This window comes from Rhinoraja longicauda, chromosome 8 (genome assembly GCF_053455715.1).
Source record: "Rhinoraja longicauda isolate Sanriku21f chromosome 8, sRhiLon1.1, whole genome shotgun sequence".
NCBI classification, from domain to species: domain Eukaryota; kingdom Metazoa; phylum Chordata; class Chondrichthyes; order Rajiformes; family Arhynchobatidae; genus Rhinoraja; species Rhinoraja longicauda.
Window position 1 is genome coordinate 13681957 of NC_135960.1, and position 27823 is coordinate 13709779.

A 27823-nucleotide genomic window follows, 5' to 3' on the forward strand; every position below is an offset into this window, starting at 1 on the left:
ACTTTCACCGAAGGAAACTTGCACAATTTCAATGCTGTGACCTTTGCTAATCATTTTTAAATCATTATCTGTTAACTGAATATAGAGCTTTAAACAGCACTTTGTGATCAAGGTTTGATTTGAATTAACCGATATTCTATTTTCCAACTAACAAACTTTCAATTTCAAACCTGAAACTCAATTCATAACAACATTGTATTTCAGAAAGTCTAATTATTTTTTTCCCCCTTTTCTTAACAAAACAATTGTGAATACTTTGAGAAAGTAAATATGTATTTAATATAATATATAGTCTAATCTATCAGTCAAGGTTTAATTGATCAGAACCACATAGCTTGTTGCAGTCGGTGTTGGTCTACGTTTTCTGTTTGTTCGTGCGCTCATTGTTTGTCTTTTCTCTTCTGATCTACACACTTTGTAGATCAAGTACAAGGAAAGTATTGGGCAAGGAACAGCAATCTCCGACCTGCCTGAAGTGCAGCGTGTAAAGGAGGCACAGAAGAACATCAGCTCGGTAGCTGCTGGTTTGATTTCCGTGCTAACTTAGTGTCCCACCTGACCACTACCCCTGCTACCACACCACTAAAACACAAGATTCACAATTACATTATTTTCTCTTGCTTCTTCATCCAGTGTTTTTATTTTTAATATGCTAAATTTGTGAAACGATTGACTTTTTGTGTAACTTGTGTGTAACTTGTGTAAATAATTGGGGCTGTGCCAATTATTATGCAGAATTCTGTAATATGAATTGCAAGGCTGTCTGCAGGAATGTACATTTTCCAGCTATCTTTTAAGCTGAAAACCTAGTGGAAGAATAGTGATCCGCACTCACCTTTGTTGCTACTTTGGAAGAGGTACTCCATTAGGAACCGTTAAATTTGTGATCCTTGGAAGTAATTCTGCACTGGATGTGGGACATTATAGTACAAATTCTCCATTGGATTTGAGATACTTTACAGCCAGTCCAGCACTGGATTTGGAATCCTTTGGAACCATTGTAGTTAGGATCCTTAGGGGCCAGTTTTCCACAAGATATGAGCTCCTTTTGAATTGATTTGAGTTGGATTTGGAACTTCCCGAAATTGAACCGCTGATCAGATTCAGTTCATAATGATGGATTGACAAATCACTTTTTCAAAGGTCAGTTTATTGTCACATGTACCAATTAAGGTACAGTTCATTTTCTTTTCTACAAATGGAAACTGAAAACAAGCAGTGTTAGACATTTAGAATCATGTCATCAATGCATTAAGTGTTTATTGTGGAATGATGAACTGATCTTTAAATATTTAAATTTTCTGACTTTTTTTAAGGTTTGCTTAGATGGTAACTGTTATTAGGAAATGGTTATTTTCTAAATAGAATTTTGGCATAGCCCTAACTTTTCTTCTCATCCACTACTTTCTTGCTAAATCCATTTCATTGTATTGTTTTAAACTAAAACTAATAGGTTTTTAAAAAAATACTTCATGTTTTTAACTTTTTGATCTTAATTTTATTTATGAATAAATAAAATTAAAATTACAATTTTGTAATGGACAGTTTTGATAAAACACTACGGTTTTGAGCACCATTGTGAAAGACTGCTGCATTTTTATCATGACATTTTGGGTGCTTTACTTTTGCAGATCTCATACAAAGAAAACCTGGGTAAAGGGACCTCCGTTGTGTATACACCAGAGATGCAACGCGTTAAACGCAATCAAGAAAACATTAGCTCGGTATATTCTACAGCTTTTAGAAAAGAACACATTCAATGTTTTCTGTTGCATTCTAACTTCCTCTATTTCATTCTGATGCTCTTATTCGGTATTATTCTTAATACCATATTGACCATGGCAATAATACCTATAATGGCTAGTACACCAATGTCCCACTGACATTAACTAAGCTCATATGTAATAGCAACATTGGACTTACCCAGTATCATTTAAACTATAGCTAATATATTGGTGTGAGAGGGAAAACACAAAAAGATATATTTTACCAATGGGCCTATTATTTGGCAGTGTGTCAGCTACTTCATTAAAAAAAGTTTGAAGCTGAAGCAGACAACAATAGAGATCTTTGTTATGCATTGAAACTGTAAACATAGAAAAGAAAACAGTGCTAATGAAACTTTCCAAGTATCTCGTGATCCCATTTACTTCCCACTGTATCCTTTCAAACCATTCTCTGCCGAGAGGTCTCTGCCAATGCAACTCTTGGAGAAGAGTAAGTGCAACAGATACATGAAAACGATGAACAGTGCCATCACCTCCACAATGCTTCCTTCCTCTCGTATTCTCTTTGCCTATTTCATAATTGTACTTTGACTGCCAAAGGCAATTTCATCCTTAGTCTCTGAAGTTAACCTGTGCCTGAATATCAGCCATTTTTGAATTCATCTCCATCGGTTCTGTTGACTTCAATGGAGGTCCGGAGGCTAGTTTAGCTCATGGCCACACTTGCTTGGCAATGGCAACCTAAAGTGAATTTATCCCTCTGGCATTCACAGCCACACACAGCATATTATTCCTTATATTGATTGTCCTTTACATGAGGATCCATTTCATGCCTGTTTATACAGAGACCTAGAAGTGAATTCCTTATCAGTCCATTCATTGTGCTTTCCCCTGTAACTCCATAGGCATGGTCTTTTTTTTTCTTCCAGTTTCCTTTTTCAAAGAACCTCCACATTTTCCTTCCAATTCTTTGTTCTCTGCTTCATTAAAATATTAGAGATTCCTCCATAACAATGAAAATTCTTCTAATTGAGCACGTAGTTTCTTTAAATTGCCACACCAACACCTTCGATAGTTTAAAAGTTACCAATTATAATAGAATTGCAATGACAGGATGAATTCCTTTGTGATGGTCCTTGTACAATGCTTTGGCAATGTTCCAATCTGTGGCAGCACTAATGCAGGAAAATGTACAGGATGATGGAAAAGGGTGAGATGTTTCCTGGTCAAAATAAGCATTGGCAGAAACCTGTGAATAAGTGCCAGTTCCAGTTTCAAAGCATATTCTTGAGCAAACAAAATCTTCCACCTGGCTTTCACAAATGAACAATTTTGGTTTATTTGGCTTCTTCTTTTGCCATTAACAGTTTGAAATAAATGAACCCAGGATTTTTCTAATAGGTGTAATTTTTGAGAAATTGCATCATCATCACAAATGTGAATGATATGTGATTTTTGTACATCCACAAGCTAAGACCGATTGGGCACGAAACATTGTGATATAAAACAGAAGAAAATTATTGTTTTTTCCCTCTTGTAACTTAAAGGCAAAAGCTGAAAATTAAACTCATTAACTTGCTTCATTCATATTCCTAACATCAAGTCAGCTAACACAGCACCCCAGAGTGGAGCAGCTCGGTAAGATATGTGCAGAGAGACTGGAAATCCCTCGTGTGGAGAACGTACTCAGCATTTTACTCTTGACCTTTCAGATTCTGTACTCCGACAGTTTCCGTAAGCAAGTGCAAGGCAGGGCGACTTATATGCTGGACACACCAGAGCTGAGGCGTGTACGGGAATCTCAACGCAACATATCTACGGTAATGGCTACTGATGTAATGTCTTCTTTACTAATTAGTGTCCCAGAAGGTGTAACTATCTAATTGTAGATGCGAAAAATTCATGTGGAGTCTGGAGTTTATTTGTAATAAAGAGAACAAACTCTCTTTATTACAAATCGACCAACTTGGGAAACATCCGACCGAGGGATACAAAGCATTTTTTGTACTACCCCTGATCTACATTTCCCCTACTAATCTCCACCTCACATGCTCAGTGTATACGTAAGATAAAAGTATTTATGTTTCCCGTGCAGTGAGTAGTTCTGTTTTACCATGTATGTAAAATGCTGAGTGCCTGCCCTGGAACCTGTGCAGTGTTTGGGAGGCAGTACCCAAGCATACATTCTCTTCGAGTCAAAGAATCTTACAGTATGGAAACAGGCCCTTCGACCCAACTTGCCCACATTGGCTAACATGTCCCATCTGCACTAGTCCCACCTGCCTGCATTTGGCCCATATCCTTCTAAACCTGTCACATCCATGTACCTGTCTAAATGCTTCTTAAACATTGCGATGATACCTACCTCAACTACCTTCTCTGGCAATTAAGATCACTTTTACTTGCAACCAGTTACTGAGACTGTTATTTCAACCAAGTTTCGATGAGGCCCCTGAACCAACCTTGAAGATCATCTATCTGCCTTTGCCCATTAAAGCTCTACTTTAATCCATTGTCTGCAATGACCCATTGTGTCCCTTTACAAGCAATTGCAGTAGTTGACTCTCTTGATCTAGGCATATTCTCTCAGATTTATCTTATTATCCTGTTCTATAGAGTTATAGAGTATGCAAACAGACATTTAGGCACACCATGTTCATGACGATCTCTATATGAATCTCATTTTCCACCATTTGATCTGTAGCGTTCTATGCCTTGGTCATTCATCTGCTCATATAGATATTTCCTAAAGTTGTGAGATCACCTGCCTTCACCACATTCTCTGGTAATATGATCGGGAATGCAACCAGCCTCTGGGTGAAAAATTCTTCCTCAGATCCCCTCGAAATCTTCCATCACATACCATAAACCTATGCACTCTGGTTTTAGACATGTCTGCAAAGGGTGAAAAGTTTCCTCCTACCTACTCAATCTATTTCCCTCATGATTCTGCATACCATCACATTCCCCCCTCCATTCTGAAGAAAGCAAACCCAGTGTTTGTAGTATCTTCTCAGAAATGAAATGTTTAATCCCAAGTAACATCCAGGTGAATTTCCTCTGCACCCTCTCCAAAATACATCTTTTCATTGTTTTTAACTGAATTAAATTCTATCCGTCACTAATCTGAATATTTTATCAACTCATCAATATCATTCTGGAGCCTCAGAATATCCTCCACACTTTCAAAAACATCACCAATTCATGTGTGAACTTAATAATCATATCTCCTACATTCACATCCATATTATTCCTGTATGCAATAATGTGTGTAGATAAATATTTTCCACTTAACTCATAATAGGAAATGAACTTGTGTTTTGTATATATTGGAGCAGTATAATAGTCTGAAATGTGAAATAAAATGCAGATTTTTTCTTCTTGCTTTTGTTTGGGATTTTGTTGGAGTAACAATAAGCGATGCATTTAAAGCTACTGTCCTATGTGCCACCTAGTCTTCGAGATAGGGCTTACTCTCTCCTCCTGGTCAGTGGGATTTGGGGTTGAGCATTCTGATACATGGTACCCTTCTGTTCACTTGCCTCTTGGTTAGTTGAGCTGATTAGCTCAATTTGAAGAACAGTTTTGTTAATTTGAAGTATATTTCCACTATTAAGGTGAAATACCATGAAGACTTTGAGAAGACTAAGGGAAGCTTCACACCTGTGGCCACTGATCCCATCACAGAGCGTGTGAAGAAGAACATGCAAGACTTCAGTGACATCACTTACCGTGGAATCCAGAGACGGGTTGTGGAGATGCAGAGGCGGCGAGTGGAAAACGAAGGAGAGAGTCTCACAGGTCTTTAGTTGCCATGAGCACTTTTGTACTCCATGCCACCTCTCGCAAATCGTTGTAAAATCACAAGAGATTGGACACAGTTTGCTACATATTCCCTCAATCAATAATGGCTGAGGAGTGAATTGTTCAAGGTGCTAAGTCATATCGAAGGAGATTGCTTTATAGAAGCGGCAGGGATTAAAGTATAAAGGGATTTTATGAAGGTTGACAAAAAATGCTGGAGTAACTCAGCGGGCCAGGCAGCATCTCTGGAGAGAAAGAATGGGTGATGTTCGGGGACCCGAAACGTCACCCATTCCTTCTCTCCAGTGATTCTGCCCGGCCCGCTGAGATACTCCAGCATTTTTGTCTACCTTTGATTTACACTAGCATCTGCAGTATTTTCCCTACACAAGGGATTTTATGAAATTAGCTGTAAGCCATTTAAGAGGAAATCAGGAAGCAATTTCCACATAAAGTTTAGTAGACTTCTGGAATTATTTCCTGGGAGTACTATTAATTTGTATCTAGGATATTGGGAACTTCCAGGATTTAGATTGCTCAATTTAATTTAGGTATGGTATATCTGAAGGACAGGTAGATTAAAAAAAGTTGTGATATTAATGATTTAATTGAATGGAGAGAGCAGATATGGGGCCTTAAATGACCTCTTCTTTACTTCCTACATTCTGAAAGTCTTGCATGTTGTCTGTTAATGATAGTAACCCTTCAGTATTTCCTGATATTGAAAGAAATACTTAGTACAGCCAGCAGAAGAAAAGTTAACGTTTTAGGTTGACAAGTTTTTATCAGAACTTGGAAAAGTTAGAGTAAAACGAGTCTTATGCTGCAGAGAAAGGGAGAAAAGGAGGCAAGATCAGAAGACAAGCAGAAAGAAAGGGATAAGACTGGGGTAATGTAAGAAATAAGTGAACTAGTGGCCATTTGGAGAAGGAAAATAGAATAATTGGCTGAAATTACCAGAAGATTCTGAATTCTGGAAAGACGAAATGAAAGTCGCAGAATGCCAATTATCCAAAATTGTTGAATTTGGTTTTAAAGTGCTTGTCAGAAGATTACTATCTCGGGGTTTTTTTCAGCTTTCATTGGAAAACAAAAATGTTGAACTGAATGTTAAATTAAGAAATTTCTCTAACTCCAACTTTTTCTTGCATCTTTAACTTTTCCAAATCCTAATGAAGAGTCATTGAACTGAAATGTTAACTCTGTTTTTTTATCCACAGATCTAACATCTCATGTTGGGTATTTACTGCATTTTGAGTTTTTATTTCAAATATCGACCATCCATAGTATTTTGCATTTATGTTCAATTATTTCCTGTAATGTCACTATTTCTATTGCACCTCCCTTCAAGCTAAAACTGGATTTGCATTCCATTCCTACTTACTAATCTATGATTTGTCTATATTTTCCACATGGTATACAATTTAGTGCTACAAGCCACAACTTTGAGACCCATTTTGCTCTATTGACCAGAAACCAGAGAACTATTTGGTAACACAAGGTTATCGATTGATTGAAAGATCATAGTGCGTTTGGCCCACCAAGTCCACATCAACCATTGATCACTCCAGAGACGTACAGCGTTGTAGGTTAATTGACTTGGTATAATTGTAAATTGTCCCTAGCATGTGTACGACAGTGTAAGTGTGCAGGGATTGTTCGCCGGCATGGACGGTGGGCCGAAGGGCCTGTTTCCGCGCTGTATCTGTAAACTAAATTAAACTAAACTAAACCTGTTCACACTAGTTCGCTATAAACCCCACTTTACTGCCATTCGTTACATACTAGGGCGAATTTACAGAGGCCAATTAACCTACAAACCCATTCATCTTTGGGATGTGGGACGAAACAGGGAGCTGGGGAATGTGCAAACTCCACACAGACTGCATGCGAGGTCAGGATCGAACCCTGGACTCTGTCGCTGTAAGGCTGCAGTTCTACCAGCTGCACCACTGTTATTTTGCTGTAGACACTGCAGATTCTGGAACAAAAAAACAAACTGTTGCAGGAACTGAGTAGCATCTGTGGAGGTAAAGGGATAGTCGATGTTTCGGGTCGAGACCTTGCATTAAAATGTTGACTATCTTTTTGCCTCCTCATATGCTGCTTGACCTGTTGAGTTCCACCAGATTATTTTACTGTGGCATTTATTAATATTGATAACAAAGTTTATTTTCTCCTATTGTTACTTGCTTGTGGCTCCATGGCAAGAGTGTGTAAATAATTGATTCTGCCACTGGCGTTCAATTAGTAATTTCTAAACATTTACAAAATCGAGTATATCATTTCATTGCATTATGTTGCAATTAAACAGCTGCCACAAGGGAAATGGGGGCACGGGGGGTGGGGAGTGGTCCGCTTCTATGCTGTGTAGTTGCATAAATCTATTTCATTTCCAGCATTATGAATTACCATTTTAATGCACAAATCAAAATCATAATGCACAAATCAAAAGATGGCAGCCTGTAAATAATGAATCACCCTGATCTTGTTGTGCAAATAATTCATGAATTGTCCTGACCGGTAAATAATTCATAAAGTGTTTGCTTCTCTGATTCGATTTTCCCTCTTCTGTATTAATAAACCGTATCAGCTGCAGCTGCCACAAGAAAATATCAAACGAACCACCGGGGAAAGGGAAAGAAATTGAAGAGGGGCAAGAGAGAAAAAAGGCAGGAAGGAAATGCATAGGAATTGTAGGAAGGGAGAATTACAAAGAAGGTGAGAAGGAAATCTGGTGGTAGAAGAGATGGAAATCCCACAGTGATCATTGCAGTGAGAGACATGAGTGGAGAATTACTTCGAAAAGAGGTTGGAGAGGTTTACTAACAGGGCCTTATCTTATTCTGAGAAATATAGAGAAGTTTGTTTTAAAATGAGGAGACCTGCAGTTAGCTAATTAATATACTTTAGTTTATAAAATGTATACATTTTTATAATGTATAAAATTTAATTGTTTCAGGGTTGAAGAATATAGGCTGGAATCTTGGATTTCTTTTGGGGAGAGTAATAGTTATATTATCTCCATGCACCATATTTTTTTTTAATGTTTAGAGCATTGTCCCTTTTGGGACAAATGGATAAATGGATCCTTCACTGTCTCCCGAAGGCTTCGTGTAGGAACTGCAGGCAAGACGACCCACAATTGAGAAAAATACCAAATAGATGCTGGGGTGAAAGTTTTTATATGTTCACACAACCTTTGACAAACTGCATGATAATAGACAATAGGTGCAGGAGTAGACCATTCGGCCCTTCGAGCCAGCACCGCCATTCAATGTGATCATGGCTGATTATTCTCAATCAGTACCCTGTTTCAGCCTTCTCCCCATACCCCCTGACTCCGCTATCCTTAAGAGCTCTATCTAGCTCTCTCTTGAATGCATTCAGAGAATTGGCCTCCACTGCCTTCTGAGGCAGAGAATTCCACAGATTCACAACTCTCTAACTGAAAAAGTTTTTCCTCATCTCCGTTCTAAATGGCCTACCCCTTATTCTTAAACTGTGGGCCCTGGTTCTGGACTCCCCCAACATTGGGAACACGTTTCCTGCCTCTAACGTGTCCAACCCCTTAATAATCTTATACGTTTCAATAAGATCCCCTCTCATCCTTCTAAATTCCAGTGTATACAAGCCTAGTCGCTCCAGTCTTTCAACATACGACAGTCCTGCCATTCCGGGAATTAACCTAGTAAACCTACACTGCACGCCCTCAATAGGAAGAATATCCTTCCTCAAATTTGGAGACCAAAACTGCACACAGTACTCCAGGTGCGGTCTCACTAGGGCCCTGTACAACTGCAGAAGGACCTCTTTGCTCCTATACTCAACTCCTCTTGTTATGAAGGCCAACATTCCATTGGCTTTTTTCACTGCCTGCTGTACCTGCATGCTTCCTTTCAGTGACTGATGCACTAGGACACCCAAATCTTGTTGTACGTCCCCTTGTAAGGGTGGAATTTACAGGATGATTAACAGGCAGTGATAAGATCACACTTTTCCTTCCCAAACTAATCTTTATGTCGGCTGACATTGCAGAATTAGTATGTGCTTGTTGGCATGTTTCACGCTTCATTCAACAATTCTGCTGCTTCTCTTCTTGGAAAGTTGGTATATTTGTACAACCAGAGGATTGTAACTCTGAGCAAGTCAGGAAGTGGAATGGAAATAATGAATGTTTATGCCTTCCTGTTGTCATCCCAGGAAGAACATCATCCTGTGAATACACTTGTGGCCCCTTATTATGATTTCCTTGCAATCTCTGTATCATCCATGTATCTGAAAAAATGTCTTTCAAATGTTTTTATAGTACCTGCTTCAACTACCTCCTCTGGCAGCCCATTCCATATATCCACCACCCTCTGTGTGAGAAAGCTCTCCCTCATGTTCCTACTAAACTTTACCCCCATCACTTAAACCTATGTCCACTATGATTTCCCTATTCTGGGTAAAATAATCTATGCATTTACCCTATATATTCCTCTCATGATCATATACACCTCAATAAGATCACCATTCATCCTCCTGTGTTCCAAGAAATAAAGTCTGAGCCTACCCAACCTCTCCCTATAGGTTAGGTCCTCAAGTCCTGTCAACATCCTCATAAATCTTCTCTGCACTCTTTCCAACTTAACAACATCTTTCCAATGGAAAGGTGACTAAAACAGAACAGAATACTCCAAATGTGGCCTCACTTTTGCCTTGTAATATAACGTCCAATATTCTATACTCATTACCCCAACTGATGAAGGCCAATGTGTCAAAAGCCTTTTTTACCTCGCTGTCTACCTATGACACCACTTTCAAGGAACTGTGTACCTGCACTCTTAGATCCTTCTGCCCTTCAACACTCCCCAGAGCCCTGCCATTCACCGTGAAGACCGTGCACTCGTTTGACTTCATAAAATGCAATACCTCACACTTATCTGTATTAAACTCCATTAATCATTCCTCGCCCACTTGCCCAACTGATCGAGAGCCTGCGGTAATTTTTGCTAACCATCTTCTCAATGTATGATATCACCCACTTTGATGTCATCTGCAAACTTACTACATGCCTCATACATTCTCAGCTAAGTTGTTGATATAAACCACAAACTGCAATGGGCCCCAACACCGATCCCTGAGGCACATCACTAGTCCCAGGCCACCTGTCCAAGAAACAACCTTCCATTGTCACCCTCTGCTTCTTTCCATGAAGCTAATTCTCTCTCACTAGTTCTCCTTGTATTCCATGTGATCCAACCATGCAGAACCTTATCAAATGCTTTGCTGAAGACATGTTCTGAAGTTTATGGTGCCTCCAATCCTTATAGGAAGTACTTAACATGCCTGGTTTGCAGAGTTACCTTTAAATACACTACTTCAGCAATGAGGATACTCAACACAACTAATGTGTATTTGCAATTTGCAATTTGAAGAACCTCTTCAATTGATCAATGGCATTGACCGCAGTTCTTCAAAACTCCACAATCAAGGAAAAGAAAATGGCTGAGGTTCAGGGAGTTGACAACCCCATATAGCCAACAAGAATTAATAAAACACATTGCTATACATTGGAAATTGCCAACAATGAGATATTTACATCCATAGAAGATTTTGAGCAGGAAATGGAACAACATGGTAGCTTTGAAAAGTAGGGTGTCCAGACAGCCTAGATGTGTATGTACATAGTGTAAATGAAGATGGGAGGAATATTCTTCATTGTTAGTAATATTCTTGAAATAGAGGATCGGATTGGAAATGTGCAGTCATCAGATAGTGAAAGACTGTTCCCTTGAACGAGATTGGCTCCAAGACATTTGAATTGCCAAGTAGGCCAATAGCTGAACAAAGCCCAAGGTGTTCAGTTCACTTAGGTAATGCAGTAATTGTAAGATTATTATAATTTAGGCAAAATGAAAGTTTGGAGTTATGGCAAGAGGAATCAAAGGGCAGGAGAAATGCTTGGCAGCTGTATTGCTGAATTAAAGGATTTATCTAGATGTTGCAAGTTTGCTGAACTATTAAATCATTTGATAGATTTGTGTGGCTTGAATGACAATGGATTCATTCCAGATTATTAATCACAGGAGATTTTACTTTTGAATTGGCTTGTAAAATGTCATTAAGCTGAAAAGAGTGCAGAGTAGATATACGAGGATGTTGCCAGGACTCAAGGCCCTGAGCTACAAGGAGAGATTGGGCAAGCTAGTTTATTCCTTGGAGCACACACAGGAGGCTAAGTTTAGGGTAATCTTATAAAGGCATATAAAATCATGAGGAGAATGAATCGAGTGAATGCACGGTCTTTTACCCAGGGGAGGGGAATCAAGCACCAGAGAGCATAGATTTAAGGTGAGAGGGGAAAGATTAAATAGGATCCCGAGGGGCAAATTTTTCACAGAGGGTGGTGGGTATATGGAATGAGCTGCCTGAGGCCGTACTATAATAGCTTTTAATAAACACGGACAGATAGGAAAGGTTTAGAGAGGTTTGGGCTAAATGCAGGCAAGTAGGACTAGCTTAGATGAAGCATTTTGATCGACATGGGTCAGTTGGGTTGAAGGCACTGTGTCAGTGCTGTATAACTCTAAGAGAAGCTCAACAAAAAAAACAAGGGCTGTCATCCTTCACCATGAACAAGACAGTAGCTTATATTCAGAAGACAACCGTGAAGCTTCCATTTCTGAAACAAGGTCAAAGCAAGAGGAACACACTCTTGTTTCAAGCACAATGACAGCCATACATCACATGTCTGTACTCTATGGAGACAAAGAGTAATTGTAAGATTATTATAATTTAGGCAAAATGAAAGTTTGGAGTTATAAGTATGGCAAGAGGAATCAAAGGACAGGAGAAATGCTCGGCAGCTATAATGCTGAATTAAAGGATTTATCTAGATGTTGCAAGTTTGCTGAATTATTAAATCATTTGAGATTTGTGTGACTTGAATGACAATGGATTCATTGTCAGAGGGGCCATATAACCTTGACCAAGAACTAACCCTAGCAATGTTATCAATGCAACCCCCATTCACTGAGGAATAAGTTGTTCAAATGGAAAATGTAGTCAGTATTACATTGGAGTTGATTCAGTTATTGTCATTACTTCAAGTGGAAAAACAGAAAACAGGAAGTTTAAGTATAAAGAAATGAATAAAGAGTGGAAATGATTCTGAATGCAGAATCATAAGAACATTGTTCCATCATGAATAGAAATAACAGTAGCAGAAAAAACAGTGATCTATCTTTAACAGAAAGTACAGATTCAAGATGTACTCTGGTGGTACTAAAGGTACTAGGCCAAAAACAATGCATTGTGTTGCCATGATGAAAGATAAGGGATTATCTGTGATATTACCTACTAGACTGATTGCCATTATGAGATGAAGATTGGCTAGAGATATAAGATGAATTGTGCTCTAAGTTTACTGCTTATGCAGATTTTTTAAAATCCAAATTACCAAGCAGTGATTCTGATGCAGGGAGGGAAAATGCAATACTTACCTTTTAACAAATGGATGATGATTATATAATCACTGAGATGGAAATTGTTGGGACAATGCAGAAGAATATATTTCTGAAATGAATGAACACTCTCAAAGACTGGACAAATATAATATGCGTCAAATGTGGATATGTAACCATCGTACAATTGAAGATTAAAATTATTTCTTGATCAAGACTGTCTGAAGTGAGGAATAAAATGATCATTGTCTTGAGAAGGCTAGCTTTAGATTAATTATAATAGCTAGATACTGATATTTGAAATATTAACTTTTACCAGAAACTTCATACATTGCAAGAATGCAGAACAAAATCACCAAGTCAGCCATTCAGACATGAAGATAGCAGCCTGACACTTCACCCACATCAATTTTTTGTCAAAAAGTCAAGGACATCTTTCTCGTCCTTATCAACGCTTATCCTAGATGGATTGCATGTAGGATCCTGTACCACAGCTGAATAACCAAGTAAGGAGATGAAACTCTGGTGTCCTTGTAGATTTGGTATCAGTTAACAGATCACAATTCTCATCTTATCTTCATGATCTTCAAATACATCAAGTATTTATTTATTCCCACTTACCACCCAGCTTCTAATGGCGCCACGAACAGTTCTGTTGGTCTAGAAGTCTGTTTTCCAGGGTTGTTCAAGTTTAACTATGCATCATCTTTTAACTACCTTCCTCTTGTACAATGTCACCTTCTATGACAGACGTATAGTAGCTCCAGCAGTGCAGTCAATGTATTGCAGACTGAATGTGCTGGGGTTTGCCACAAATCAACCTGGAGGAGCGAGTGCAAAAGCATAATCATGATTCACATCTTAACAACCCTTTGTGAGGAGACAAGGAGTAGCAGTCCGAGCAATGTGAAAGATTGAAAGGATTAAGAACCACGAAGAGAATAAACCAGTTGTTTCTTGATTAATGTGTGGCTTTATAGTCACAGCCAAGAATAGATGGTTACAAAGATTGTTCTGTTCTTTTAAGATATTAATTCCTACACTTTCTCATTATTGTACAGATTTTGGTATTTTAATTATACCGACTTTTTATTTTATTGGAACAAGTGATTGGAATTTACAGCAGACAGGATAAAGTAGGAATTATGAAATAAATAGCATGTTGAATTTTTAAAAAAATTCAATTTCTTTATTTATTTGTGCAACATGAGCATCATTGGCAGGATCAGCAGTTGTTACTGAACCATCTATTTCAGGTGGAAGATAAAAATCATGTTGGTAAAGAAAGGATAGCAGATTTCCTTCTGTAAAGGATGGCAAATCTAAATCAAATTACTTGTTATAAAAAGTCCAGTACTAACTTATGTTTAATTAACTGAATGTATTATTATTAGCAAAATACAAAGTGCTGGATTAACTCAGCGGATCAAGCAGGAATGGCTGGGCGACATCTTGGATCACGTCCCTTCTTCAGACTGATTGACAAGTTCTGACGCAAAATATCACCGATCCACAGATGCTGCCTGACCTGCTGAGGTACTCCAGCATTTTGTGTTTTGCTCAAGATTTCAGCATCTGCATTTGCTTGTGTCTGCATTTAATATCACCAGGAATTCCACAGTGGAATTTAAGCTCGGTGATCATTTGCCTAGGCCTCTGGATTATCACCCCGGTAATATAATAACCACTAAGGTTCTCTGATCAGAAACATTAACTTGATTCTCTTTCCACAGATGCTGCCTGACCAGCTGACTACTCCCAGTATTTCCTGTTTTTATTATGATTATAACATATACTGCCCACTATCATTTCTGTAGTTAACCTCCTAAGTCCTGTGTCTGCAGATCTCCGTGTATGGCGTACCAACCCTGGCTCTGTCTTTGACTATGACCCAGCTGAAGACAACATTCAGTCCCGCAGTCTCCATCTGTTGAGCAGTAAGTCCACCCCAGTTTTTTTTTAAATTTGGTTTACAGAGTTCCTGATATTCTTTCTTTTTGATGCAAAGCTCATTCACACAGAGCAATGATTTGCTAGACAGTGTACATTCACCAAAAGTAGATATTTGCTTGTAGAATTTGATTGAACTTCATAAAAAGTATCATTACGGTCAATCACCATACAGGTAGTTTTATTCTATAGAAGTCAATGGTGCTGCAAGATACTCTGAGCATAAGTAAACACTTTTGCTTTGGCACATGCCTAATCTGATGTCGAGCAGTTATAATTAGTGCGATTCATTCACTCGTTGTGATGTGCTCCTTTTTTGCAGTGCAAGTTCAGCGTCGCAGCCGCGAACAATCACGTTCTGCTAGTGCCCTGAGCCTAAGTGGAGGTGACGAGAAATCAGAACCATCTGAACCTGACCGCACCATTACCTACTGCAATGGAGACAACTTCTTTCAGACATCAGGCACTACCAGTTAGTAACCAAGCTTAAAATTGATCACAGTATCACATTAAATGGAAAGATATTGCAACCTGCATGAGCAAAGGATTTTCATATTTAAGCTCCTCTTCCTTTAATGTGATGCTTTAATCTTAGAGTGTCAGACATTTGGTACAGCTCATTAAATTGAATTTGAAGGATAAAAAATATTGTTTTACAAAACAGGAATAGAAAAATATTTGAATGTGTAGCGAGAGCTGATATGTTGAATGATATTCGATGATCAATCTTGTGACATACTTAAGAAATAGATGATATTGTTGTTGCTTAGTCTTTGGTGAAAGAATAATATTTTGGAATGGCAAATGGAACTTAACCTAGATAAGCTTGAGATAATTTTGGAGATTCAAGTAAAGGGAAGATATAAACTGTGAATTGGGGCCCCATAGAGCATTGAGGAACAATGAGACCTTGGTATACAAGTCCAAAGATCCCAGAAGGTGGCAGCACAGATAGACTATTGAAGAAAGCATACATAATATAAAATTCATTAGATGGGACATTGAGTATGACCACAGGGGCATCTTAGGACTTGAGACTGGATAGATTAGGTTTGAGGAGTCCAAGGGGGAGACTTGACAGAGGTCTACCAAATAATAAAAGGCCTAGATAGAGTAGATGTGGAGAGAAAGTTTACAGTATTGGGAGTCTAGAACTAGAGGGCACAGCCTCTGAATAAAAAGATACACCTTTGGAATGGAGACGAGGAAGGTACAAGATATTCATTATTATAAGTGGCTGGGGTAAAATCAGCACATATTATCACATGTGCCTGGGTTAAAATTTCTACCCAGTATCGTAACCGATAGATTATTTCAAAATAACACTCAAAGAAAACTATCGATCCCATGGTTCTATGACCTGTTTATTCTCGTTTTATTTCAGCTTACCAACACACTAAAACCACAGTGCTGCCACAGCAGAGATCATCCTCTGTTGCTACACAGCAGACCACCGTGTCTTCTATTCCTTCTCACCCTTCAACTACTGGTGTAAGTGACTTTTGCAATGGATTTATAAGAATAAGTAATGGGTTTTTTAAATAAAGCGATTTAGGCACCAAAGTTCTCTAACAACTGAGTATGATGACATCTATATTGAATTAGCTCCAAGTTATTTGTTGTGCTTCCTTCAAACATGATCTACTATTGCACATTTTGATGTCTTATCCTTTAATCAACAGTAGCTGATGACAAATGGTTCTTTGGTTACAAAAGTTATAGTATCAGCTATTCAGCAGAAACAGGCCCTTGGTTCAACCCATCCATGCCTGTGAAGGTGCCTTCCTGAGCTAGTCCCGTGGCTCATTCTAGATACCATGCAAAATCCTGCTTCTTGGATCCACTGTAAATCTTAAACCCAAGCCCTACAGTTTTAAGGTCCCCTACCCTGGGGAGAAAATACTGCGACGATCCGTCTTTTTATATATGGCCATAATGATTTTGTATGCCTTCAGTCACCCCTCAGCCTCTCTCATCCAGTGAAAGCAAGTCCCCGCCTATTCAGTCTCTCTACTAAAGCTCTCCAGTGTCAGTAACATCCTCATGAATCTTCTGAACTTTCTACAACTTCAATACATTCGTCCTACCAGAACTGCACACAAGTCCAGGTGTGGTCTCATCAATGCCTTGTATAGCTACATGACATTCTAACTCTTGCATCCAATAAAGTATCCAACCAAGCATGCCATACATCTTCACCACCATCTTGCCCACACGTGTTGCCCCTTTCAGAGATACAAGTACACAATTTCCTAGATATCTGTCTACAACACTCACCAGGGCCCAGTTATTCAATGTGTACGTACAGCCCTAGTTTAACTTCCTAAAATGCATCACTTCAAACTTGTTAAATTCCATCTGCCATTCTTTGGTCCACTTTCCCAGTTGATCTAGATTATGTGGTAATCTTAGACAACCTCCTCCACTGTCCACCACATCACCATTTTGGCGACACCCGCAAATTTATTGATCATGAACTTGCATTCTCATCCAAATTGTATTCAACAAGACAAGGAACATAACACCTACCTGCGCACACCACTGGTCACAGACCTCCAATCTGAAAATCCATTACCATCAGGCTCCTTCCAAGCAAAGTTTCTATGCAACTGGCTTGCTCACCCTAGATCTCATGTGATCAAACCTTCCAGTTCTTGCATTATCCTTTAGATGCTGGTTATTATATTCAACTTGGAGTGGCTATGCTAGTTTGTTGGAATTAACAGTTAAACACAACGCTTTGTAGATTTATATATTTTAATCATGGTCCAAACCTCATGTCATACTCTCATTGCTGGACATTTCATTCACAATTGCACGGCATGTAGGAAAATTGGAATAATTTCCCCCTTATCCAGCAGGCAGCCAATTGGGTTAAGCACAATTTTTTCCTACTGTTATATAGGCAATGCTAGCCTATACTTGATGTAGGACATCATGTAAATTATTAGAATACACGAATTACAGAAAATTTAAAAATCCTCTTTATTAAGATCGTGCATGTATTCTTCTGACAGATATAAATACATATTCTTTGTCTTCTTTATCCACTACAAAATCAAGGCACATCATGGCAATTATTCTGACGTACTCCAACCTCTCCCCTCCTGAACGTGCAGCCCTCCACTCACTCCGCAACAACCCAGACTTAATCATTAAACCCGCTGACAAGGGAGGGGCTGTGGTAATCTGGTGTGCTGACCTCTACCGGACCGAGGCCAGACGACAACTATCAGACACCTCTTCCTACCTATCCCTGGACCATGACCCCACCGATAAACACCAGACCTTTATCAGCAGCACCATCACTGACCTCATCATCTCCGGCGATCTACCCCCCAGTGCCTCCAATCTCATAGTTCCCCAGCCCCGCACGGCCCGATTCTACCTCCTACCCAAAATCCACGAACATAACTGTCCCGGCAGACTCATTGTCTCTGCCTGCTCATGCCCCACCGAACTTCTCTATCTACCTCGACTCCATCCTATCCCCCCTGGTTAAATCCCTCCCCACCTACGTCCAAGACACCTCACACGCTCTCCATCTCCTTGATAACTTCCGGTTCCCAGGCCCCCACTCCCTCATCTTCACCATGGATGTCCAGTCACTCTACACTTCCATCCCCCACAAGGATGGTCTCGAAGCCCTCCGTTTCTTCCTCGACCGTAGAACCAGCCAATCCCCATCGACCAACACTCTCCTCCGCCTAGCAGAGCTGGTTCTTACCCTCAACAACTTCTCCTTTGACTTCTCCCACTTCCTCCAAACCAGAGGCGTAGCTATGGGCACTCGCATGGGCCCTAGCTACGCCTGTCTCTTTGTCGGGTACGTCGAACAATCCCTGTTCCAGACGTACACTGGCCCCATCCCCGAACTCTACCTCCGCTACATCGACGACTGCATTGGTGCTACCTCTTGCACCCATGCAGAACTCACTGACTTCATACACTTCACCTCCAATTTCCATCCTGCCCTTAAATATACCTGGACTATCTCTGACATCTCCCTCCCGTTTCTGGACCTCACCATCTCCATCACAGGAGACAGACTAGTGACGGACATTTACTATAAACCCACTGACTCGCACAGCTATCTGGACTACACTTCTTCCCACCCGGTCCCCTGCAAAAAGTCTATCCCCTACTCCCAATTCCTCCGTCTACGCCCGGGATGAGGTGTTTCACACTAGGGCTTCCGAGATGTCCTCGTTCTTCAGAAAACGGGGCTTCCCCTCCGCCATTATAGATGAGGCTCTCACTAGGGTCTCTTCTACATCCCGCAGCTCCGCTCTTACTCCCCTCCCCCCACTCGCAACAAGGACAGAATCCCCCTCGTTCTCACCTTCCACCCCACCAGCCAGCGGATCCAACATATCATCCACCAACATTTCCGTCACCTACAACGGGGCCCCACCACTGGCCATATCTTCCCATCCCCTCCCCTCTCTGCGTTCCGCAGAGACCGTTCCCTCCGTAACTCCCTGGTCCACTCGTCCCTTCCTACCCAAACCACCCCAACCCCGGGCACTTTCCCCTGCAACCGCACGAGATGCAACACCTGTCCCTTTACCTCCCCCCTCAACTCCATCCAAGGACCCAGTCTTTCCAGGTGAAACAAAGGTTCACCTGCACCTCCTCCAACCTCATCTATTGCATCCGCTGCTCTAGATGTCAACTTATTTACATCAGCGAAACCAAGCGCAGGCTCGGCGATCGCTTCGCTGAACACCTGCGCTCGGTCCGCATTAACCAAACTTATCTCCCGGTGGCCGAGCACTTCAACTCCCCCTCCCATTCCCAGTCTGACCTTTCTGTCATGGGCCTCCTCCAGTGCCATAGTGAGGCCACCAGAAATTGGAGGAACAGCACCTCATATTTCGCCTGGGCAGTTTGCAGCCCAGTGGTATGAACATCGACTTCTCCAACTTTAGATAGTTCCACTGTCCCTCCCTTCCCCTCCTCCTTCCCAGATCTCCCTCTATCTTCCTGCCTCCACCTATATCTTTCCTTTGTCCCGCCCCCCTGACATCAGTCTGAAGAAGTTTCGACCCGAAACGTCACCCATTCCTTCTCTCCCGAGATGCTGCCAGACCTGCTGAGTTACTCCAGCATTTTGTGAATAATATGGCAATTATTCTATTTGACCATTAGTTGATTACATGGCTCACTGCAATGCTGTGCACTGTTCTGCTAATGGAGCTATGCGAGCTCTTTGCATTTCCTTCCAACAGCAATAGACCAAGATTAGTTTTGTTAATTTTTTTGTTTTACCAATAGCAGTCCACGACTAGTCGATCTGAATCAAACAGAAATAAACTTCTGCAGTCATCCATTCACTTTACTTTTACACTCTATTTTATGCTCCCATTTGTATAATGTCAGATTACATTGATACCAATAGATGCTTGGCATGAGTGAGGACTCGGGAAGACAAATGTATGGTACAGTAAAACTTACTGATGACTATTAAATGCAAATTGTATTTCCTCCTCACAGAAAACCTATCGTGCTATATACGATTACATAGCAGCTGATGCAGATGAAGCCTCTTTCAAAGATGGTGATGTGCTTATGAATGTTCAGTCCATTGATGAAGGATGGATGTACGGAACTGTGCAAAGGACAGGGGTGACAGGCATGCTCCCTGCCAACTACGTGGAAGGCATATAAACCAGGCCAATCCTTTAAAATACTTCTCAACCTCCCCACTCCAACACAAAACTTATTACTTGGTCTCCTCTAATTCTGTAGCCAATGGCTGGGTGAGAGCAGTGAATAAAGTGGACCATAACCAGTCAACTTCCAGTTTCTTCCCTGCCTATTATACATCAGAATTTCATTCACAATCAACTAAGTTCCCAAATTCTTTCACAAGCAAAATAATTCAACTACAAATTAAAAGAAAAATCATTACCACCAAAATTTAAAACTCTTGACTAAAAGGCTTCCTACTTTTCACACTCATGACAGACTTGTTCATGTATCACTGTTCTCTCACCTGATAACCAGTTGTGGGGTCAAATAAAGGTGTTTCTGCAAGAAACTGTCCTCGTAGTGATTTTAAAATGTTTGTTATAACTTCGTGATCCGCAATATGTAGTTTTTAAAACATTGCCAAATAGTGTAGCATGTTGATAAATAGTTTGATAAAGTATTATCCTATATTACCTGGTCTAGTTTATATTTATTAATTCAGAATTTTCACATCAAACTCATATATTTAACCTAACCTTCAGGACAGGTCATCAGACAACATTTCCTCTATTGTTTTGTCACATTCTCTGGGCTTGTGTTCTGGACAGTGCAAGTCCAAGTTGTTGCTTGGACTAGGACAACAAAAACCCAAACATATATTCTTCCACAAACAAGTTAGCTATCATATAACCCAAAAACATGCAGGCTGCAATTAAACCTCGATACTGGTGAAGGCTCTCATCAACTAACAAAAATAAATTTAAAGACAAATTACCATTTTCTGGTTATGCACTGTGTTTTGCAATGCCGTCTTTTCCCAACAAATGTCAGCAAAATTAATTGTTCACACGTTTGAATGCACTGATTTTAGCTTAAAGCACCTGATTTACAGATCAACAATTCCATTGCTTGTGTTTTGTTTTGACATTTTCAATATCACAGGCCATATCTTCAAACAGAATTTATCTGAAACCATTACAAGCCAAATTTGTTATTTTATACACAAGAGCGTTAAATTTCTGCTGCATAGACCAAAATTCATGGCCAAAGAAGCAATTTTCAAAAGTACAATCAGCATTAAAGATGTACAGTGCCCTCCATGTTTGGTGCAAAGACCCATTGTTTATTTATTTGCCTCTGTACTCTACAATTTGAGATTTGTAATAGAAAAAAATCACATGTGGTTAAAGTGCATATTGTCAGATTTTATTAAAGGCCATTTTTATACATTTTGGTTTCACCATGTAGAAATTACAGCTGTGTTTATACATAGTTTCCCCCCCCCCCCCTCCATTTCAGGGCACCATAATGTTTGGAACACATGGCTTCACAGGCGCTTGCAATTGCTCAGGTGTTTAATTGCCTCCCTAATGCAGGTATAAGAGCTCTCAGCACCTAGTCTTTCCATCACTTTTGGAAACTTTTATTACTGTTTATCAACATGAGGACCAAAGTTGTGCCAATGAAAGCCAAAGAAACCATTATGAGACTGAGAAATAAGAATAAAACTGTTAGAGACATCAGCCAAACCTTAGGCGTACCAAAATCAACTGTTTGGAACATCATTAAGAAGAAAGAGTGCACTAGTGAGCTTACTAATCGCAAAGTGACTGGCAGGCCAAGGAAGACACCCACAGCTGATGACAGAATTCTCTCTATAATAAAGAAAACCCCCCCAAACACCTGTCCGACAGATCAGAAACACTCTTCAGGAGTCATGTGTGGATTGGTCAATGACCACTGTCCGCAGGAGACCTCATGATCCAAAATAAAGAGGTTACACTGCAAGATGCAAACCACTGGTTAGCTGCAAAAATAGGATGGCCGGGTTACAGTTTGCCAGGAAGTATTTAAAAGATCGACCACAGTTCTGGAAAAAGGTCTTGTGGATAGATGAGACGAATATTAACATATCAGTGATGACAAGAGCAAAGTATGGAAGAGAGAAGGAACTGCCCAAGATCCAAAGAATACCACCTCATCTGTGAAACATGGTGGTGTTATGGCCTGGGCATGTATGGCTGTTGAAGGTACTGGCTCAATATTTTCATTGATGATACAACTGCTGATAGTAGTAGCATAATGAATTCTGAAGTGTATAGACACATCCTATCTGCTCGTTCATATGCCTCAAAACTCATAGACCAGCAGTTCATTCTACAGCAAGACAATAATCCCAAACATACTGCTAAACTAACAAAGGAGTTTTTCAAAGCTAAAATATGGTCAATTCTTGAGTGACCAAGTCAATCACCTGATCTGAACCCAATTGAGCATGCTTTTTTTTTATGCTGAAGAGTAAAACTGAAGGGGACTAGCCCCCAAAACAAGCATAAGCTAAATATGGCTCCAATCCAGGCCTGGCAGAGCATCACCAGAGAAGACACCCAGAAACTGGTGATGCCCATGAATCGCAGACTTCAAGCAGTCATTGCATGCAAAGGATATGCAACAAAATAATAAACAAGACTACTTTCATTTACATGACATTGCTATGTTCCAAACATTATGGTGTCCTGAAATGGGGGACAATGTATAAACACTGCTGTAATTTCTACATGGTGAAACCAAAATGTATAAAAATGGCCTTTATTAAAATCAGACAATATGCACTTTAACCACGTGATTTTTTCTATTACAAATCTCAAATTGAGGCAAATAAATAAATGATGGGTCTTTGTCCCAAACATTATGGAGTGCACTGTATGTACTGCAAGATTCCTCAATCAGCATAAACACGCTTTTTTTTTAAAAGGAGGTACATTGGACAAAGCCCAACAATTGCCCACACTTCAAATAATATCTTTTAAATCTACTCAAAGATGGAGCTCCAACCCAACAGTTCACCTGAAAGGCAAAATTTCCAAAAGTGCAGAGTTGTAAACAAAAACATTAAATTATGGTCCTGCAACCTTTGTCACTTTGACTTAATAGGAATCTTGCCCAATAAATTTCAGAAAAAAATTGTTCATAAGTTTGAATACATTGATTTTAGCTTAAAGCAATGTCCAGATTTACAATTCCATTTCTTGTGGGGTTTTTTGAAGTTCTCAATGCCACATGGTCCGGCTGTATATATATGATATGATATGATATGGTCAAGATAAGCTACTTTATGCTTCTGAAGTGTTGAATCCTAAAACAGAGGCAAACATTGACACATCCGTGCTTTGTTTAGTTTAGAAATACAGCGCAGAAACAGGTCCCACCGGGTCCACACCGACCAGCGATTCCCTCACATTAACACTATCCTACACCCACTAGGGACAATTTTTACATTTACCAAGCCAATTAACCTACAAACCTGTACGTCTTTGTGGAGTGTGCAAGGAAAGCAAAGATCTCTGTGAAAACCCACGCAGGCCACGGGGAGAATGTACAAACTCTGTACAGACAGTACCCGCAGTCGGGATAGAACCCAAGTCTCTGGCGCTGCATTCGCTGTAAGGCAGCAACTCTACCACTACGCCACCGTGACCGCCCAGGTAACAGTAAAGCTTTTGAACTACAGCAACAGTGAACAAACTCCTCAGATTGTCACTAAAAATAATTTAATGTTTTGTCCAGGGATGGGTTATGATTTGGTTATCTTTATTCACTACCTTCAACTTGGACTAAAGTTCCATGCACCTGCGTTATTCCTTGTGTTTATGGTTTGGAGGACCAGTGAAAAATTACAGCAACATTGTGTGGAGCTTGTGTATTGCAGTCATACTGTACATTAGCACTGTAGTAAATGAACCAATCCAGGCAGTTATTCAATTGTATTCCTGATTGCGTCCAATAAATAAAGAGGATGGTGATTTGGAGAAACACATTCACTGCATAATATTCAACATCATGTCTATCCTCATAATGTTAGATCTGCAAGTAGAAGGGCTTACAAAAATCAGTTGAAGGACAATTAGCCTTCAATAATCAGAACCTCAATCTACCAATAAAGAAATTTCTTCACAGCCACTAATCTGTTTTAAGGGCGCGTGATGTTTCGGGTCAGAACCCTTCTTGAGACTCAAGAAATCTGAAGAACCGTCTGAAGAATGGATCTGACTCGAAACGGAGTCACCCACCATTTTTCTCCAGATAAGCTGCCTGACCCACTGAGTTACTCCAGCACTTTGCAGTTCTTTCCTACACTAATCTGTTTTATTGGGTTCTCTACTAGAGTGTAAATGCTACCTCAATGCAGTCAACCATTCCTTCCCCACTGTATCTCAACTTTTAATACTTCAACCAAGACCGACATTATTTCCAGGAAAGTGATCCTTGAAAGACTAACTAATTAGCAGAAAGCAAAATTCAAAACATCAATAGCAAAATAAATTGTAATTATTTTTATTTGTAAAAGAGTATATGGTGAGCTTAAGCACAGGTTTAAAAAATATATATTTTTTAAAAAGTGCAGCTCAGATTCCATTCCTGTGCATCGATTTACTCTGGCATGAAGACATTACTACAAAAGTCAAGTAATGGCCAGGGATGCAAAAACATTAGCAAGATTTAACTCCTGTATTCCACTTACAAACAACCCATACATCCATTGGTACAATATAATTTAACATCATAAAATTATTTTCCTTGCAGAAAATTAAAACATTTTTTCAAAAAAAATTCTCCCAATGTACATAATGCCAATGAGATGCTCATTAAAAGCTCCTTGTGGTCCTTTCCGTATATATTATTCTACCCAACTGCTTTTAAGACCATTCTATCCATTTTCAACAATGATGCTCTGCCGTTAACACCAACGTGTGTTTGGTTTGGCTTTCTATAAAGTAGTCTATCAAAATAAGACCAGGTCAGCATTTTGTATCACGCAACCTCTCCGCTCCTTTAATCAATACCCCCTTCAAATTTTCCTTCCGTTTACCATAGAAGGCTGCTCTTGTTGAAACCAGCCAGGCCATTCAAAAGAAAAAGCTTCTGTTGGGCAGGTGGTGCTTTGTCACTTTTACCAGTGACTAGGGCCACTTTTACCAGGATATCCCCAAAGTGGGATGGAGTTTGAACAGCAGACAAGACTAGCATTCATGGTCACAATCCACAAAATGGAGACAAAGAGCAGCAGGATACACCCAAACATAATATAAGGCCAACATTTACCCAACTGCTGGTACGAATGAATGTGGCAACTAATTAAGAACAAATAAAGTGTAGCTTGTTTTAGGGGTGGGGATGGGGAATGGCAGCTCAATATCTTCCATTGTTACAGATGAATTTTGCCAGTTTACGCATCTTGATATGATCAATCTGCAGCTTCATGTGGTGGGGACCTCCAGCGAGACTGCAGGTTCACCATGATACAATCGATCATGCCGCTCAGCTGCTGGTGCATTGTGAAGAGTTGACTCCCGGAGTGCCCATTTAAGTCCTCAGAGAAAAACCGTGTAGAGAGGGCATTAACGTCAGAAACTAGAGGAGTGACAGATGGAGCAGTCTCAATTAAATCTGGAAAATACAAAAGCCAAATAATAATTTTCTACAATGAAACAAGCAGCACACACATCTAATTCCCTTTCAAAGGCAATGTTTACGCCAACCCTATAGGAAATGATAGATCTCAACTACCAAAATAATTTTCCTGACATTGCCCTTATCCAATCCCCTAATTAATTAAAACCACTAAAACTAGACATGATCTTGTATACCTCTATCAAATCTCCACGCAACTTGCTTTACTTCACCCATCCCCCTCTACATCTCCACTCTGAAGCCTGGTGAAATGCAGCGAGACCTGTCATGGTTACTGTTAAAATGGGGCCAGAGATAGAGCGAATAAATTCCTCTATTCTGCTTAAATTTGGAGATTACAAATGCATGCTTTCTGGGGATGGTGGTGACGGGGGCAGAGGAGAGGCAAGTTTTGAAAGCAATAATTAGAATTTTAAGAGGGGCTGTTTAACCAGAAGCCACTATTTGCCACATTGAACAAAGTCAGACTTTAAAAGTGAAAACTCTGTACCACTGTCTCCATGAAACCCATGTTGAATAACTCGGTTTTTGAGATTTTTACTATCAAATCTTCAGTTTAGAATCTCATTTGGCTTACAAATAAATCTATGCCTAGGAGACTACCCTCACGTCTTTCCACTGCCATAACTGAAAAGCAATGTTACCTGTTGCCAGCTTTTCGTCATCAACATTAGAGCAAGTGGCATTCTCCATTCCATTTAGCAACTTTTCACCTTCAAATACATTGTCTTCATCTAAACCCAGAGATTTCCTCTGGACGGTGGGGTGGGGTTGGGTTGGAGAGAATAAACAATTAATATCAAAAGCAAACATCCAGGAGACAATTGAGAACTCAATAGTGAAACGAGAAATATTCGCTGATATAGAACATCAGGATGAGGTAGTATTGCAAAATTCCAAAAAAATACTGCCAAAGACATGCATTCGCTAGGCAAATCAATGGCTCACACAATCTCTCATTTTAGCAATGTATTCATTTGAAAATTACTACATATGAAATCATCACAATCTCATTTTTGTTTTCTGGTGTCATACCAAGGCTCAAATTTCAATACTCATTCATAATTTTATTTTTCTCAATCAACCGTTATGGGGAGAAGGTCAGAGAATGGGGTTGAGGGAAAATAGATGGGCCGAATAGCCTAATTCTGCTCTCATGTCTCATGATCTTACATAGAAAGTGTCAGTTTACAGGAATTAACTCACCTGCTGGTCATAAAATGTTCTGAGCGCTTTTCTTACTACAAAGACCTTTGGAGAACGGATCGGAAGCAACTTAATTTCACCCACTGTGAGTGAGCTCAGATCACCGATGGTCTTGATATTTTTAGCTCTTACAAGTTGGCCCAAACCTCGGGCCCTAATGTAAGGAACAAAATCGGGTTAATCATCATAAGCTAAGCAGAGGAAGCAATTTACATCATCCCATATTTATCAGTTTAATATTTAGTGATTAGCTACAGGCAGTTTGCCATCAAAACTGTTACAATTTTAACCAGGATTACAAAATTTTAAATTAACTACTAAATGCAATACAGACAAGTTGCTGTTATGTACCACATGTTAGAGGCAAGCTGAGGTAAAATGGTCTCCACTGGTGAAGAGCAGCTGGCCAGAGCAGGATACACACGGGCGGAGGATGATGTCACAGACTCTTTGCTCATCTCGGAGATCTTGGGAGAATTTAGGATAATTAAAATTATGGTGATGTTTTAATTTAGCATTTTG

General features: G+C 39.8%; 2 protein-coding genes across 5 annotated transcripts in view; one reads left to right on the forward strand and one right to left on the reverse strand.

Annotated features, from left to right (window-relative positions):
• neb (nebulin) overlaps positions 1-20741 on the forward strand; it is a 234885-nt gene extending 214144 nt beyond the window's left edge. Inside the window, exons 143-150 of the mRNA XM_078404318.1 lie at positions 422-514; positions 1632-1724; positions 3440-3547; positions 5345-5528; positions 14824-14916; positions 15252-15401; positions 16314-16420; positions 20426-20741. Of these exons, the coding sequence (XP_078260444.1) occupies positions 422-514; positions 1632-1724; positions 3440-3547; positions 5345-5528; positions 14824-14916; positions 15252-15401; positions 16314-16420; positions 20426-20599 (1002 nt within the window). The 3' untranslated portion in view covers positions 20600-20741. The remainder of the gene's footprint in view (positions 1-421; positions 515-1631; positions 1725-3439; positions 3548-5344; positions 5529-14823; positions 14917-15251; positions 15402-16313; positions 16421-20425) is intronic.
• Positions 20742-24505: 3764 nt separating this feature from the next.
• Positions 24506-27823, reverse strand: part of rif1 (replication timing regulatory factor 1) — a 50421-nt gene continuing 47103 nt past the window's right edge. For 3 of the 4 annotated variants that reach the window (XM_078403351.1, XM_078403353.1, XM_078403350.1), the window contains 4 exons: positions 27653-27768; positions 27302-27455; positions 26740-26848; positions 24506-26071 (listed from right to left, as the gene is read on the reverse strand). In XM_078403351.1, coding sequence (XP_078259477.1) covers positions 25869-26071; positions 26740-26848; positions 27302-27455; positions 27653-27768 — 582 coding nt within the window. In that variant the 3' untranslated portion in view covers positions 24506-25868. The remainder of the gene's footprint in view (positions 26072-26739; positions 26849-27301; positions 27456-27652; positions 27769-27823) is intronic. The other variant, XM_078403352.1, reaches the window with a different exon arrangement.